The following is a 17,621-nucleotide window of genomic DNA, read 5'->3' on the forward strand; positions in this document are numbered from 1 at the left end:
CCCCTAGCCTGGGAATTCCCATATGCTGCAGGTGCAGCCCAAAAAAGAAATAAAAAAAGAGTATCAACAGCTGTACCCCATTTTACCTGGACAGCTAAAGCTCAAGAAGTAAGCAAGCAAGGACATGTGTCATCACCTCTGCAACCTGATCAAAAACAACTCATCAGCTTGGAGGGCACTGTGCTTAGTCAGATAAGACAGGTGAGAAAAATGAATCCTGTAGGATATCACTTACACGTGGAATCAAAAAACACAAGAAACCAGTGAATATAACATAAAAGAAGCTGATTCACAGATATAGGGAACAAACTAGTAGTTACCAGTGGAGGAAGGGCAGTATAGGGATCGGGGAGTGGGAGGGACAAACTACTGGGTGTAAGACAGGCTCAAGGATGTGTTGCACAACACAGGGAATAGAACCAATATCTTGTAAGAACTATAAATGGAAAGCAACCTTTAAAAATTGTATAAAAAGAAAAAAAATTTACAAACAATTACCCATGCATTAAATATTCCCAGTGACGGAGTTCCCATCGCGGCTCAGTGGTTAACGAATCCAACTAGGAACCATGAGGTTGCGGGTTCGATCCCTGGCCTTGATTAGTGGGTTAAGGATCCGGTGTTGCCGTGAGCTGTGGTGTAGGTTGCAGACACGGCTCGGATCCCACGTTGCTGTGGCTCTGGTGTAGGCCGGCGGCGACAGCTCCGATTCGACCCCTAGCTTGGGAACCTCCATATGCTGCGGGAGCGGCCCAAGAAATGGCAAAAAGACAAAAAAAAATAAAATAAAATCCCAATGACAAGGTATGCATGTCTGCCAAAGAGGCCTTGTGACACCCATGCAGCTCTGTTCCCATGAGGAAGGATCACAGCTCCGTCAGTATAGTTCACATTCGGGAACACACCCAAACCCCACTTGCGGAGAAGGGACTCCGCCCTGCCCAGCTCAGGGCAGAGGTAAACCATGCCATTTCCATCACGGGATCATTTAGGGGCCAAGAACAAGTTCTGCACAGCTCGGCTTCCCCAGAGTATAGCACAGTGCATGGCAGAGGCGGCGCCGCACTGGGGAAGAGCCAAGTAGAGCTTGAGAAGAGTCAAGTGACCCGGAGACAAAAAGGACGAATATTCACAGGCCTGGGAAACTAGGGCGCCTCCCTGAGCCTCAGGCTAGGAAGAGGGCAGCTCATGATGTTGGATAAGGAGTCCTTCTCCCCCTTGCACCCCGAGCCCCTCTCCTGGTACCGCCTTTTTTTCCCCGCAAATTCACACACAAAAGAAGACGGCAGACAACGTACGTCACTGGGCTGAAGAGAAGAGGAAGTAAAAAAACTCAAGGAAAGCTGGCCACCGAACAAAGGACAAGCACAGCTGGAAGGCAAAGGTTCTTAAAGGAATCCAAGGGATCCAAAGCCGAGCAGAGCCTAACTTGCAAAAGACTTCAGAGAAGAAAGGAGAAGATGAAAATTTCTCTAGAGCCAACTTGCGGCCACTACAGAAGATTCCCCCCCCACCCCACCCCCCGTGCCCCGCCACCCGCAGAAAGGACTCGGGTTCTAAAAGCCTTTGATGGGAAGGAGAACCAAGGGGAACAAAGACTGCTCTGTGGGGAGGAGGCAGGGGGACTTCCAGGGTTAAGATTTCGACACCCAACTCCCAAGGCAAACTTTCAGACAGCTTCTCCTCCAGCTGGCAGGACCCCTGAGCCTCCCAAGTTCAAAAGTTACTCAGGGAACCAGGTGGCTTTCGGTGTCACCTGCCTTTTACCTGCTTTCTCAACCTGTCTCCCTCTCTCAAGGGATCTACATCTACCATCTCTAACTTCACTGGCTTTCACAACGTCACAAGGGGGAAGCACAGGGAAAGGTCAATGCTGAGGGCATTTCTACCTAAGAACCTTCTTTCACACCAAACTTGCGAACTTGCGGGGCTGCAGGAACAGAAAGCAGAAACCTCTCAAAGACACTTTCAGGATGAGCAGTAAGAAAGCTCAAGAGGTGAGTTCCCTGGTGGCACAGCCAGTTAAGGATCTGGCACTGTCACTGCTGCGGCATGGATTTGATCCCCGGCCTGGGACCTTCCACACGGCTCAGGCCTTGGTTAAAAAAAAAAAAAAAATTCTCAAGATATATGGTGGAGGAGGGCACTCACACCAAGCCAGGGGCTCTCAACTGGTGACAACTGGTAACAGCTCAAGATGCTGTTGGTTGTCACACCTGGGGGAGGCAAGTAGGAGGAGGCTGCTACTGGCATCTAGGACCAGTGATGCTGCTAAGGCTCCTAAAATGCACAGGACAGCCCCACCTCCCCCAACAAAGAACTCTCCAGCCCCAATGTCAAACTCCCCGAGGCTGACACACTTCCCTAGACTATCCCCAGCCCTGTAGCAGCTCCAGAAACCCTAACTATCCTACCTGAAATAAATATTTGTCATCCCTCTGACCAGGCAGTTACCATGTCACTAAAGTACACTTATCCTGGAAGCAACAGGAGGCATCAAGCAGATGATGCGAGAGGCTAGTGCTGGGTCCTGGGAGTACCTGGCTGCTCTCCCAGCAAACACTCTGAAGGGCGCTTCTCAGGAGCCAGGAGAGTAGATTCTTTCACAACAATGAAACAATGAAACAAAGACACACACACACACACACACACACACACAATCGGCCATCTTAAAACCCTCCCCAGCTGTCAGGGAGAGGCGGAGGCAAAAACAGCTGCACAGTTAGACTGGCCCTTGCATTTCCAAACTATTCCAGAGAAAAAGAAAGAGGAAAAGAGCACAAACAACGCCACAGGCAAAAAGAGATGTGCCCCGGGGGCTACCTCGTAGCAAACACCGGTGCCTTCACTCAGAGTTGCCCTCAGCACATCACATCTTTTAGTTTTTAATTGTAAAATACAATAAACATGCAAGAAAAGAGGACATGTGAATAGAGAGCTTAATGAATGAAAAGGAACCTGGGTGTCACTACAAGGCAGGTCAAGGAGAGCACCACAGCCTGGGGTATCTCTCTCTCCGGGCAAAAATCCAGGTGCTATTGTGAAAGTCCCAGATTTACTCGAGGCCTGAGACTGATTTGATGTATTTACCATGAATACCTGCTGCGGTCACCATGAAATGAACAGATCTGGGAAGGGGGTCTCTTTGTGGAAACAAACTCGTGGATTGTTCATTCACAGAAGCACGCAAGGGGAAGGACATGGAAGGGTAGCTGGAAATGGGGGGAGCCCAGACTGGAGGCCAAGAGAAACCTGAGTTACAATCTGGCACCCGGGGCATGGGGTGAGCTCTCTGGGACCCCAAAATGACTTCCCGCCACACAACATGGTTGGAAAAATTCAACAGGATCGTGTGTTTCAATGGCGAGCAAAGCATCTCACACATATACTGGGTACCCCTCCTCTCCTTGCCCATGAAAAGAGGCCAGGCTGGAAGGGCCACGACTTTCATAGATTATTTTATTAGACAGCATCCTAATCCCAAAATTCTCTAAACTGCTTTACAAGTTTGCTTTCCAAGACCCCTGGTGACTGCGACAAAGAGGCATCTAAACCTAGAGCCAGTCTGTCTTCCCTTCTCCTGCTGGCTCGCATCCCAGTCTCTCCCTCACTCACCACAAGGTGAAAGGCCCAAGTGGGCCGTCAGGAAAACACACCTCACACCCCAGGAGGGAGCCTCCGTCCACCTCTTTGAAGATGAAAAGCAACAAAACAAAGTGTGTTTATTTGTACTTGGTGCATATGGCCTCATGGACTGGCCTGGGCTGTACGAAGCCACTCAGTTCTTTAAAATAATAATAATAATAATAATAATAATAAAACCCACCCACTCACACCGCTAAGCAGATCCTTCCAGGAGAAAAAGTTAACACCCACACTCCTGGGATACCCAAGGGGGAAATCAAGCCTTTTCCCTGACAGATGGAGAATGTGAGGAGTCTGAGAAAGGTCAGCCAGGAAGGAGGTGAGCCTTCGGACCCCCGCAGGGCCTGGCCACCGTTAGACACGCTTCACCATCCATGCACTTAAAGCCACCGAGGCCACCACGGGGGAAAAAACTCAGACAGGCTGAGTCTCTCTCACAGGATACATTAAAAAATAATAAAGGTTAAAATGAATGCTTTACTTCCCTAACACAGACAATAAAAACAAAGCGAGCACACACACACACACACACACACACACACACACACACATACACAAAGGTGTCTGAGAAGGTTCCTGAATAACAAATGCCTCCAGATTGCTCTTGAAATGTAGTGCCCAACCCTACAGAGACCAAGAACTCAGATTAGGGCTCCACTCTGACCCCAGGTTTCTTCATGAACTATGAGGAAGAGACAGAATTGAAGCACTGGCTTTTACAGTCTTTCTTGTGGTGTTACCTCTTGGATGACGTGCAGGATGTGGGGTGGAAGGGTAGAGTCCCCACCCACTATGACCCCCAAACTAAACCACACAGGCTTCAGAAACACTGACCAGCCCCATGTCTGATAACACTTCAGATCAAAGTGGGATCCCTGCTAAAAGGATGATACTTAATGTGAGAGGAAAAAGGCGTACACCCCAACCTGCCTAGAGGTTTCTAAAGCAGCAACTAACTGTAAAGGAGAGTCAAAGCCATACAAGCTCAGTGACCACAGATAACAGAAAACCACCACGTGGGACAGATAGAAATTCTGTGACAACCCCCCCCATCCCTCCCTCCCCACTAGGACTATTTTATTTATTTCAGTCTTATTTTATATGTGTACACACATATTAAATAACCAGTGCTGACCAGAGAAAAACAAAATTAACTTTACAGCTATTTTTACAGGGATGAAGACTCAACCAAAGCAACCCAGTACCGACTGGGGGATGCAGTAAATAACAGTTTCTAATGAGCCACAAACAGCTCTCTGAGGAGAACTGTCCTACTTGGGTGTTACCAGGGGACTCACCACAGCTGTGCAGATTGAGAGCACGAATCTAGGCAGGTCTTTGTGTCCGAGATGTCCTGAAAATCTGCCTGTTCTAATAGCCTCCAAATAATTATTCATGCCCACCAGTGACTGCCAACGCCCCCTTGAAACTCTCTCCCTGGGGTAGCCCAAGAATTCAGGAGAAACAGGGAACTGTGACCCAGACCTGGTTAAAAATCCACAGGAGCCACCAGCATTCCACACTTAACTGGAAGCCACAGCAAACCCACAGACATCTAATGGGAGTCTCCACTGAGTGGGGATGATGTCATAGGTCTAAGAATGAGGGACAGCTACCCAGCGGATTCCGAGGATGTCCAGGACCAGGGACTTCGACATCTCTTTCCAAGGGCACACCTGGCAGGGAGGGGGAAGCTTAGAATTAAGTGAGCTTCAACTTCCCCCAACGAATTCACCACCAAAGGCACCTCCACAGTCAGTAGCTGGAAGCATTTGGGGAAATCAAGCATTAATTAGACATGCGAATGGCACCAACGTCAGGCAAGCCAGCTGCTGCTGAAGAAAGTTCGCTGAGCCCTGTCACCCACTTTTCTGGACATCAGCTGCCCAGAAATAAACATCAGGGGGCCAAGGGCGTGCCGACCCTAGGAGTGGGAGGGGCAGCTGACAGCTGTGGCCGGCGGACAGGGGCAGAGGAAGGGCTCCGAGCTGGAATTGGAGTGTGCCCACATCAGCAGAAAAGTTCCTGGGAAGAGCACGCTGTTCCTGGGGGCCTTCGGATGCAAACGCTACAGAGGTGCCCGTTTCAAAGGATCTGCAGATGAAGCCTGGGTCCTCCACTAGGGCACCACACCCGCCAGGCGAGGCGGGGGTGATCGGACGATTTCAATAAATGTTCCGCTCCCATTATCAGTGGGAAAAATTAATAATTCCCAGGTCTGGCCCTGCTTCATCTCTCTTTGCCCAAACCAAACAGTCCCAGGGAGGAACGGAAGGAAGCGGCGATACCAGCCGCCCCACGCGCTGTCCCGATAGGGAAACCGAGGCACGGGGGTGCACACAAGAGACCCCCAAAGAGGCCCTTGGGGAGGCTAGCGCAGCACCGAGCACCCCGCGTCTGGGATGATGGGATCGGGAAGCTTTCTTTCCTCTCCCCTCCCTCCTTTTCCCTACACCACACACACACACACACACACACACACACACACACACACACACACACACACAGAGTCTCTCTCTCTCTCTCTCTTTCTCTCTCACTCTCTCTCTCTCTCTCTCACAGTCCAGCTACGCCCAATCTGGGCAGCTGCCGGGCTCCCTGGAGCCGGACTGCACACAAAGCCCCGCCCGCGCACACACAACACTGCACAAGCCGGCGCGTAAGCCCACACAATAGGACGGCGCGCACCCCGCCGCGGCCCCTTGCCGGGGTCCCGGCCAGCCCGACGCCGGGGTTCCGCCCTCCGTGCACACCCGCGCCGGGAGACGCAGCCCGGGCAAAGGAAAGGGGCAAGATCTCAGCCCGGCCGCCGCACCCCGCACCCCGCAGAAAGTTCGCCGGACGCCCCCCGACTCACCCGCGGCGCTGCTCAGCAGCAGGCACAGCGGCCCCAGCAGCCACATGGCGCGGACGCCGCTCCCGCTGCCCGGCGCCGTAGCTGCCCCCACGGCCTCGGCGCTGACCCCGCCCCTCGCCGCGCCGGCCCCGCCCCCCGCTGTCCCTCCTCCTGCCCGCCCCGCCCTCCTCGGCCGGGCCATCCTGGCCCAGCTCAGCGAAGTTTTGCAAGAGTCCCTGCTGCGCGCCGCGTCCGCGTCGCACCCCGGGTGTCCCGGCTCCAAGAGGCCTCCGAGGGGGCCGCGGAGGGTCCGGCTCTGGCGGCGAGGATCTCTGTTCTTGCCTTCTTTCTCTTTTTCTTCCCCCTTTTGCTCCTCCATCCTCCGAGGATGCCGCGCTCACCATCTCCTCAGATCCAAACTTGAGTTCTTTTCTTAACTACAGAATGATTTTACTCCAGAGAGGGAAAGAAAAAGAAGAAAGGGCCAAACGTTATGAGAAAATATATATATTTTATTTTTAGTAGGGAGAGTGGCATATGACCAAGTGCTTCTCAAACTTTCATAGGCATCCAACGCATCAGGATCTTATGTTGCTGGCTCTGACTCAGTAGGCTTGGGGAGATTTTTCTAACAAGGTTTTAAGTGATTTTAAAACCAGTACTTGGGATAGGGAAGCTAACACTTTCAAGGCACACAGCGTTGCCCTGTTTTTTCCTCTGGATATTGTCTACCTAGATCAGGGGAACGTTTGGGCCCCACTTTGCAGAGAAGAAAAGTAAATACGAAAGCAGAAGCCCAAATGCAAAAGGAACAGCTGCTCCAAGTTGGGGGTCCAAGACAGCACTGGTGACAATACTTAAAGGATTTCAATGGAGGAAGAATATGACACTTTTCATGCTCCACTCTCCAGGCCTTCCCCCCCCCCGGGGGGGGGGGGGCAAAAAAACTTCATGCAGGTAATCTCCAAAAACTGGAAATGTTGACATCATCAACAGAGGCATGGATGAACAAATTGCATTCTACCATTTAATGCAACAACATGAATGCATCTCAGAAGCATGTGAAGAGAAAGAACCTAGCCTCCAAGGATCCATTCTGTGTGACTGCATTTATAAGATATAAGGGGTGAAGCACCAAAATCAGATCAGCAGTTATCAGGGTCTGGGCCTGGGGGCAGGGGATGAGTGCAAAGGGGTGCAAGAGAACTTTCTGGACCCGTGGGACATTTGTGCATCTTGATTATGGTGGTGGTTACACAACTTTATGCATTTGTCAAATTTTATAGAACTGCACCCCTAAAACCCACACGTAAAATAAGTGAATTTTACTGTATATAGAGTGTACCCGTTTGAGGGAGCGAAGAGGATATGGTGCTAAGACAGCAGGTGAAGGGGGGTTGGGGAGGGCATGCCTGCATCAGATTTGGGATGCACTGGACACAACCGGGAGGATACTGAGAGTCCATACATTTGCTTTTTAATTATCTGCTCTAGTCTGGAAACATGAAGGCTAAAGTGGATCAGGTCAAAATTTAAAAATACCAAGGATGATTCAAGATAATGAGAAAATGTGATTTGAGGTAGTTCAGCAAGTTCCATAATACAAAGTAATTTGTCAAGTATGGAAAACATAAATCTCCAAAGGACTTAGCATCTGGGGGTTCTATCCAGGGTTCCATGAACACTAGGCCACAAACACTAAGGAGACCATCCCATGGCTTCAGGGAGTTTTAAAGCCCCTAAAATTTTAATGCAAATTTCAGGTGTATGTGGGTATGTGCATTTTCCCAGGAAGCATGTTGGAGTGAGGCTCCTGGCCTCTGATAATGATACACAAGAAGGCAAACAACTTCACCTACAGTTGCTCATTTGCCTCCAAACATTAGGAATACAGAAGGACAATGAACCTGACCCAGTGCCATCTGTTCTTGTATTCTTGTGTTCCTTTGGGCACGTAAACTTCAACTCTGGGAATGATTTAGTGTACCTGGCTTGCTTTCTCTCTCTCTGGCTCTCTCTGGCTCTCTCTGCCTCGCTCTCTCTCTCCCTCCCTCCCTCCCTCCCTCCCTCCCTCTCTCTCTCTCTCTCTCTCTCTCACACACACACACACACACTTCTTTTAAATACATTAATGTCTTTGAAATAATTCCGACGATGTAAAGCCCTCTTTACATTCAATGGTTGTTTTTACACTTGTATTAAATCACTCCCAACCTCCTTGCCATATAAGCTGGGCAGGAGGTAAAACTATTCTTTTTTTTTTTTTTTTTTTGTCTTTTTGCCTTTTCTAAGTCCGTTCCTGTGGCATATGGAGGTTCCCAGGCTAGGGGTCTAATCGCAGCTGTAGCCACCAGCCTACGCCAGAGCCACAGCAGTGTTAGATCCAAGCCACGTCTGCAACCTACACCACAGCTCACAATAACAGCAACACCGGATCCTTAACCTCCTGAGCAAGGTCAGGGATCGAACCCGCAACCTCATGGTTCCTAGTCAGATTTGTTAACCACTGAGCCACGACAAGAACTCCGGTAAAACTATTCTTTATACTTTATCACTCCTCTCTTTTCTATTTCTTTAAAATTCTATCAAAATCACAGGACACTCAGTTTCTAGAAAATGTGATAAGTTTCAGTGCTAATTGTCCAGATCTCAAGGAGCCAGCCCCAAATCTCTACAGTTGCTTTAATAAAACCCAAACCAGAATGCTTTATGTCTGTTATTTACCAAAAGCAAGACACTCTGACCCTGGATGTATGCTTCAAACATGGCTTAACAGGGCTGACGCAGGGAAGAAAGAGTTGTATCTCTCTGTGATCTAATGCTCTGTCCTTCCCACACTTTTCCTCATTTGCTCCTCACAGCAGCTCCAGCATCACAGGTGAAAATAGAGCCAGCTAGATCTTAGCTCAGCTCCTTCTTGGATGTGCTCCCATTCTCTTTTTACTTGCCACATACTAGTTCTGTGACTTTGAGCAAGTTATTAGCCTCTCTGAGCCTTAGTTTCCTTATCTATAAAACGAGGATAATAAGAGCAGCTGGATCTTAGCGGTGCCATCAGAATTCAATGAGATACTGTATGTAGTCTTTGGCACAGTACCTCGCACACTGTGGAAAGGTAGATGCAGTTGTGGTTCATGCAACGATCATAACTACAATACTGCTGTGGCAGCCAGTCTTCAAGATGACACTCAAAGATCCTCGGTTTCTGGTATCCATGCTTTGTGGAGTCACCTCCCACACTGAGTGGGGCCAGCCAATGTGTGTGACCAATGGATACTGTGAAAGTGACAGTGGGTAACTTCTAAGGCAGCTCACAAAGGCACAGTGGTTTCTTTCTTGCTCTCTTTGAGCCCCTGCTCTGGGCAAAACCAGCTACCATGAAGTGAGGCCCCGCAAGCAGCCCTGTGGATAAGCCCACTTGGAGAGGAGCTTCCTGCCAGCTTGCCAGCCATTGGAATGAGCCATCTTGGAAGCCTCAATCAAGCCCTCACATGACTGTGCCTGGGCCAATATCCCACTCGCTTTCGTGAGAAATCCTGAGCTGGAACCACCCAGCCACTCCCAGATTCCTGATCTACAGAAACTGTCAGTGATAATAAATGTTTATTGTTGTTTTAAGCCACTAACTTTCAGGGTGATTCCCTGAACAACAGTAGATAAACAGCCTTTAAAGTCATCCATAGGATTGACCTAATGGTTCCAGAAGACCTTTTAAATTACTTAATACTTGGAAAACACTAGGAATTTTGCCGGGTACAGAGTAAGCACTCAAATGTTAGTTTTATTGCTATCACAGTTTATTTTTTTCATTACTGCCATTACCATTTTTTTTTTTTTGGTCTTTTTAGGGCCACACTTGCAGCCTATGGAGGTTCCCATATTACAGGAACTACAAATCGGAGCTGTAGCCACCGGCCTGCATCACAGCAACAACAGGTCCGAGCTGCCTCTGAGACCTACACAACAGCTCACAGCAACACCAGATCCTTAACCCATTGAGCGAGGTCAGGGATCGAGCCTCATCCTCATGGACACTAGTTGGGTTCATTAACCACTGAGCGACAACGGGAACTCCATCATTACCATTTTTCCAAAGCACATAAGCAACTTTCAAATTGAAAAAAAAAAAAGTTTTAACTGAAAGAAGTGTAAGAACGCATGCGGAACTAACAGGAGGGAGAAGAGTCAGGGACACTAAAAAGACTGAGAGAAACTTCCTCACAGAAGGTTTGCTGAGGAGTTCCCATTGTGGCGCAGCAGAAACAAATCTGGCTAGTATCCATGAGGATGCAGGTTCGATCCCTGACCTTGCTCAGTGGGTTAAGGATGCAGCGTTGCCGTGATTTGTGGTGTAGATTACAGATGAGGCTCAAATCCTGCGTTGCTGGGACTGTGACGTAGGCTGGCAGCTGCAGCTCCAATTCAATCCTAGCCTGGGAACCTCCATGTCCTGCAGTACAGCCCTAAAAATCAAAGGAAAAAAAAAAGTTTGCTAAAACCAAGTAAGCATTAGCTTCCTAAAATTCAGGCAGAGAGCTAATGGAAAATATCTGCCCCCTCCAACCCCCAGTCACTTCTGTGGCTCATAGCTTCACAAGGGCTCCATACTCCCTGCCCTATGTTCTCCCTTTCATTTGTCTGATTTTCATTCTTTGGTATGTGAAGAAAACAGAAATTACTTGAGGATACAGCCAGGAAAGGCTTGTTCCACTGCAAACTCTAGTGGATGCTGAAATCTGCCTACTGAGAGGCTGCCTAGTGGAAGAAGATGACTACACTCCTCCCGGAAGTGCACGATGCCCAGCACACACACACACACACACACACACACACACACACATGCACGCACGCGCGTGCACTGTCTACCACTCACAGGTTATCAGGAGTCCACAAAGCAGGTAACTGAGGGACAGGCTTTGAGATGGCTCAATACACCTGGGCTCCTGGGTCCCACTGCTTACTTGAGCAGTGAGACTGGGAAAGTCGCTTTACCTTCAAGTGTCAGTGTTCTGTGAAATGGCACAATAATTGGACCCACCTCCTGGGGTTATTGCATGAAGCAAGAGGACTCACTGAGCCCTTTACTTATTTGACAGCTATTGAGAGGGAACTGTGTCAAACACTGTTCCAGAGTCTGGACCTGCTGCAGTGAGCAAACATTTCCCTGTCCTCATGGAGCTGACAATCTACCTGGGGAGGCAGACACACATCGCATGGACATGTAATACAATGTCCGGTGCGTAAAGGCTATGTGAAACATTCAGCAGAGTCTCTGATTCACAGCCCTGATTCATTCACCTCTTACTATGTTACCAACTTAGAACCTACATGTGGCGGGGTAGTAATACTAGGAAACATGAAGGTTAAAGCTGCAGAAGTCTACACTAAGCAACCTCTGAGATGATCCCCAAAGATCCCACTTCCTGGATTTTTTTTTTTTTGTCTTTTGTCTTTTTAGGGCCACACCCACGGCATATGGAGGTTCCCAGGCTAGGAGTCCAATTGGAGCTACAGCTGCCAGCCTACGCCACAGCTCATGGCAATGCCAGATCCTCAACCCACTGAGCAAGGCCAGGGATCAAACCCAAAACCTCATGGTTCCTAGTCAGATTTGTTTCTGCTGCGCCACAACAGGAACTCCCCTGGAATTCACATTCTTAAGTTATCCTCTTCCTTGAGTGTTGCTGGACCCAGTGACTCAATTCTAACAAAAAGAATACAGTACAAGTTATGGATGTGACTTCCAAAAGTAGGTTCTAGTAACACTCAGGCTCCTGTCCCCCGCCCCCCCCCATGTGTGTGTGTGTGTCTGTGTGTGTGTGTGTGATTCTCTCTCTCTCTCCTTTGCCAGCTGCCAGTTTGTAAAGTGCACTATGGAAAGACTCCAGTACCAAGGAACAATAAAGGCCTCCAGCCACAGCTAATGAAGACTTAAGGCCCTCAATCCAAGAGCCCACAAAGAACTGAAGCCTGACAACAACTCCATGACTGGACTTGGAAGCCAATCTTCTCCCAGTCAAACCTTCAGATGAGACCACAGCCCCTGACTGACTGTTTGATTGCAACTTCATGAGAGGCCTTAAGACAGAGGAACCCAGCTAACTCTGCCCAGATTCCTGACCGAGAAAAACTGGACAATTATATGTTTGTTGTGAAGTCACTAAGCTTTGAGGTAACTGTTACACAGTAATAGATGACTGATACAAAAACCTTGCTGGAGACACTGAATCTGTAAACCTTCAATGCCATTGAATCTCACCCAGTTAGCCTGAGGAAGGCCATAGGAGAGAATTATCAGCATTCAGGTGTCTGTATCAGACATTGTACAGTTATGATCCACTTGTCTTCACAATCGTCTGAGTTACATATTATGATCCCTTTTGCACAGATGGGGAACCTGAGGTGCAGAGAATTTAAGTGACTGTCCCGAAATAACCCATGAACTAAGATGTGAAGCCAGATCCTTTTAATTTCAGAGGATTCCCACACTACCATGCTGAACCTCACTGCCTTCTATGCCAGAAACAACTCCCGATCCATAAAACTCAGCATGCATTTGCAGCTTGAAAGATAATGGGCTCTCTGGGTTTGGGGCTAGAAAAGTAAAGATAAAGATGCTCAGCACATCAAATAGAGAGTGATTTATTATGTAATACAATTCAACTCCCAGAAAACTTTTCTGGATGTATCTAATTATAATAGTCCCCACCCCTAAAAAATGCTGAGTGTGAGAGTTCTCTGGGCTAGAAATTAAAGTCATCCCAGAGCTGCCAAACGTACAGATATATTTTTAAATTGTCAGACTAATCTACAGAAAAATACTGCTGGGAACCAAGAGAGTTCTTATAATTCATGTTTAATATAGTCACTAGCTTGAGGAAGAGAGATCTGCTGACATTTATTAATGAAAAATTTGTGCCATCTGAAAGGATGAAAAGTGTACCCCTCGTTTTTAAAAAACATGCAGATTGTTATTTATTTTAATGCCTCAGTTTTACTGCCTCTTGAATGAAGTTGTCTACACCCTTAAAAAGGTTATTTTTCATTTGTGACCAGTCCTGGAACCAAGGAACAATTATATGAAAAAAGAATTTAACCCGAAATTTATCAATAGGGCCATGTAGCCCGTTTTCATCACAGGCACATTTTTTTTTCTTTCTCAGTTGGAAAGGGGGGAAAAAGTAGATTCATTAAATGCATAAACCTCCTCTTGGTCTATCAATTCTAGAGGGAAAACTTTCACTGAATTGTTTAGATGTGCAGTGTGCAATAGAGTAGCCTCTAGCTACGCGTGTTACATAAGTGCTTGGAATGTGGCTATTCTGATAGACGCTGAGTTTAAAACCCAACTGGATTTCAAGGACGGTACCAAAAAAAATAATGTGAAAATCTCAATAATATGTACACTGACCATACGCTGAAATACAGTATTCAGATATATAGGTTTAAATAAAAACATTAAAATTAACTCCACTGGTTTCTTTCTGTTTTTTTAATGTGGAAAATTTGAAATTTCATATGTCAACCTGCCTTTGGGGGCCACAACATATTTCTTTTGAAGGCCACTGATACAGATGATATTTTACTTGGTGAAGGAACACAGGACCCATCAGATTTCCTTGTGCCATTGCCGAATGCAAATCCACTTGAAGATCACTGCCTTAAGAACTTTTTCCTCCCAGTTTCTCCACCTGAGTAATTCTGCCTCCAACCCTTCTTAAACTTATATTCTAGTCATCCAAGTCAACTGAAATAAAGGTGACTTTAATGTCATAATTTCAATGCACCAGAGGATCCAGAAGAAGGGAGGGGGTAAATAAAGAAGAAACCGGCTTTTTAAAACACTGTGACCATTTGATGCTTGAGTTCTGAATAAGTTCTCCATTTTCAACACTGAATAAGTTCTCCATTTTCAGTAAGGGAATTTATACAGTAATTAACAAACACCCTGAAAGTGATAGGAGATACTCACTCAGGGACAAACACGAGAACGTGTTTCCAGCAGGACTGGGTCTGATGCCCTCCCCTAAGCAACAAACCCTCTTTCCTAGGCCAACAGGTAAGCAGGAGACACTAATATGAGCACTCAAAAAAAGCATCTGGAAGGTAAATAGATTTACATGTTTAATCTGACATTATTGGAACATTTTTCCTGCACCGTGAAAACTCTGCTTTAATAATTAAGTTGTTTTCCTCAGAGCACCTCAGCCTACTTATAAACACCTCTTCATTTCAAGTTAGATTCCTTGGGCTTGATTGATTTTAATGTTTAAAAGCCTAAATTCGGGCATTGTTTGATTGTCTAATCCATGGCTGATGCCCTGTGGGTTTGTAGTTCAGCTCTGGGCAGGGGGTAGAGAAGAGGGGTTTTTGTTGTCATTGGGTTTTGTTTTGCTTTTTGCAGTTTTTAGTAAATTCCTACACCCACGGTGGAAGGGAAGGAACAAAAGGGACAGGGAAGGGAAATTTCTGACAGTTTTCAGGACCCTTCAGTATGCACGTAATGAAAACCCGGTAGAATTATCAGTAGTGTGCGCTTCTGTTAGGCATTGATCACAGCTCTTTAAAACTATCTAGCACCCTCCACCTTGTCGTTCAAGCCAGAAATCCGGTGATAAATCTAGAGTCCTCACTTTCTTTCACTTCCCAACACGATCAGTCACCAACATTTGTAGCTTCAAACTTTCTTAATGTCTCTTGAATCACATTCACCCTTCCTTCCTACCCCTCCCTCCTTTCAGATGCCCGAGCACCTCTGCCGGAGTTGCTTCAACCCTCTTCTAACTGGCCTTCCCAGGTCTTGCCTCTCTGCTACTCAATCTGCTTAAAACCTCCATGGCTCCCTACTGTCCACAGGACAAGTTCAGACTTCTCAACGGAGTATATTCTTCATGAGCTGCCCTGAGGCTGACCATCATGGGGTAGGGGGTGTAAAGAGAGACCAAAATGGACAGCAGATTTGGGGCATGTTAAGGCATTTAGTCATTATCTTTTGAGCAATAGGAAGTCAAAAACGGTCAGTTTTAAGTAGGGTCATACATGAGCAGATTTGCATAGTGTTTGAAAGCAAGGGTTCTAGAATCAAATTTTTTTTCTTTTTTTTTTTTTTGTCTTTTTGCCATTTCTTGGACTGCTCCCGCAACACATGGAGGTTCCCAGGCTAGGGGTCGAATCGGAGTTGTAGCCACTGGCCTACCCCAGAGCCACAGCAACACAGGATCCGAGCCACGTCTGCAACCTACACCACAGCTCACAGCAACGCAGGATCTTCAACCCACTGAGCAAGGCCAGGGATCAAACCCACAACCTTATGGTTCCTAGTCGGATTCGTTAACCACTGAGCCATGACGGGAACTCCCTAGAATCAAATTTAAGTCAAAGTCTGACTGCACCACTTAGCTGTATGTCCTTGGGCAAGTTACTTAACCTTTCTGAGTTGGTTTCTTTTTCTTTCTTTCTTTTTTTTTTTTTTTTGTCTTTTTGTCTTTTTCTTTTAGGGCCGCACCTGCGGCATATGGAGGTTCTTAGGCTAGGGGTCGAAGGGAGCTACAGCTGCTGGCCTACACCACAGTCACAGCAACGCTAGATCCAAGCCTCATCTGTGACCTACATCACAGCTCACAGCAACACCAGATCCTTAACCCACTGAGCAAGGCCAGGGATCGAACCCACGACCTCATGGTTTCTAGTGGGATTCATTTCCACTGCGCCACAACAGGAACTCCTGGTTTCTTTGACTATAAAAGGGAAGTTAAGACCCCTATAAGATAGGCGCTATTGTGATATCTAATTGAGGTATTGATATCTCACTGAGGTAGTGCCCAGCATTACTATCCAGCACATAGTAAGCACCCAACTAATCATAACTAATATTACCATGAATAACTTAATCTTCCTATGCTTCTTCTAAGAAGCTCTCTATGAGCCCTCAAGACTAAGTTAAGCCTCATTCCCATGTGCTCCTGTAACACCTTGTATTTATTCCTGTTTGTAGGATTTATGAGTCTGTACTATGGCTGCCCATTCATGTGTCATTTTCCGCACCAAACCACAGCTCCCAAAGGCTGGGCATTCTGGTAAGACTTCCTTTGATATTTACTAGATGAACGAATACCTTAGATGGCTTTCTACTTTGATTTACACAACTCTCTTTTGGCCTATCTTTATTTCCACCTTGCAGCTGAGGAAACAGAGACTCAGAGAAGCCAAGGCAGAAGCCCACAATTCCACAGTCAATGAGCCTCGGAGCTGCAACTTGCCTCTGGTCTCGCACCTCACCACAAGCAGCCAGGAGGAGAAGCTTAGAGCAGGAACACCCTCTAAAATGACCTTCCCAGAGCTGATGGCTGTCCTCACTCAACTTCATGAAATGGCAAAGTGAAGGAATAAAACATTTCAGCTGAAACAACAACAAAGAGCCAGAAATCAACCCTAATCCTACCAGAAGCAATAATTCCAGGAAACAGAACTACAAACTCAAAAGGCAACATACTCCAGGATACACATAATAAAATCACCTTGGCAATGCCTGTGCCCTCATGGCCAAGCCAGAGAGGGATTGAATTTAAAAGAGAACTAGAAGGAGGACTTTTGCCCACACGAACCCATCCGAAGAACTGCGCCAACCCACCCGCAAGGTTCAGCTCCCTGCCACATAGCCATGAGGCTGATCATGGCGAAACGCCAGGATAATTACAATGAAAATTTCCAAAGGGGAAAGATCAGGCCGTGGTAATGCTAGAAGCTGTCCACGTAGGCCAGTTGGCTTAAATCCTCAGCACTGAGCCAATGAAGCCAAAGTGGAGGTCGATACTGTTGCAGGCCAGTTGGCTTTGCCCTGATAGGAGAAAAAAAAAAAATTCTATGGTCACTGGCTAGAATCTTCATCCCACTCAGTTGTCCTGCCAATGGTGGTGTCGGGGATCAAAAAGGGCTTGGGTGAAAGAGTCTGGAGAACCTGACGGCAACCTCGACCACCAGGGCTGAGATCCAGGCAGCACATGCCAATACAGACAGCCCACCGTTGGCACGAAGACACTGAGTCCCCTGAGCGCCCCCCCCAACCCCACGTCACCCCGGCTGCCCAGCTCCTCCCCAAGCGGCAAGAAAGGAAGAGAAGTGCAGGTTCCAATACTGGGGA

General features: G+C 47.4%; 1 protein-coding gene across 8 annotated transcripts in view; it reads right to left on the minus strand.

Moving 5' to 3' along the window:
• Positions 1–17,621, minus strand: part of LDLRAD3 (low density lipoprotein receptor class A domain containing 3) — a 297,605-nt gene that overhangs the window by 257,543 nt on the left and 22,441 nt on the right. For 2 of the 8 annotated variants that reach the window (XM_021083186.2, XM_021083185.2), the window contains exon 1: positions 6,503–6,618. The exons of 1 other annotated variant lie outside the window; for it this stretch is intronic. In XM_021083186.2, coding sequence (XP_020938845.1) covers positions 6,503–6,548 — 46 coding nt within the window. In that variant the 5' untranslated portion in view covers positions 6,549–6,618. Of the gene's footprint in view, positions 1–4,943; positions 6,259–6,502; positions 6,902–17,621 lie in introns of those variants that run through there. 5 more of the 8 variants (XR_014837056.1, XM_021083191.2, XM_021083189.2 and 2 more) reach the window with 5 other exon arrangements.

This window comes from Sus scrofa, chromosome 2 (genome assembly GCF_054392235.1).
Source record: "Sus scrofa isolate SSC_HxYL_T2T_F1_AM1 chromosome 2, Sscrofa_HxYL_maternal_Yorkshire_Landrace_v2.0, whole genome shotgun sequence".
NCBI lineage: Eukaryota > Metazoa > Chordata > Mammalia > Artiodactyla > Suidae > Sus > Sus scrofa.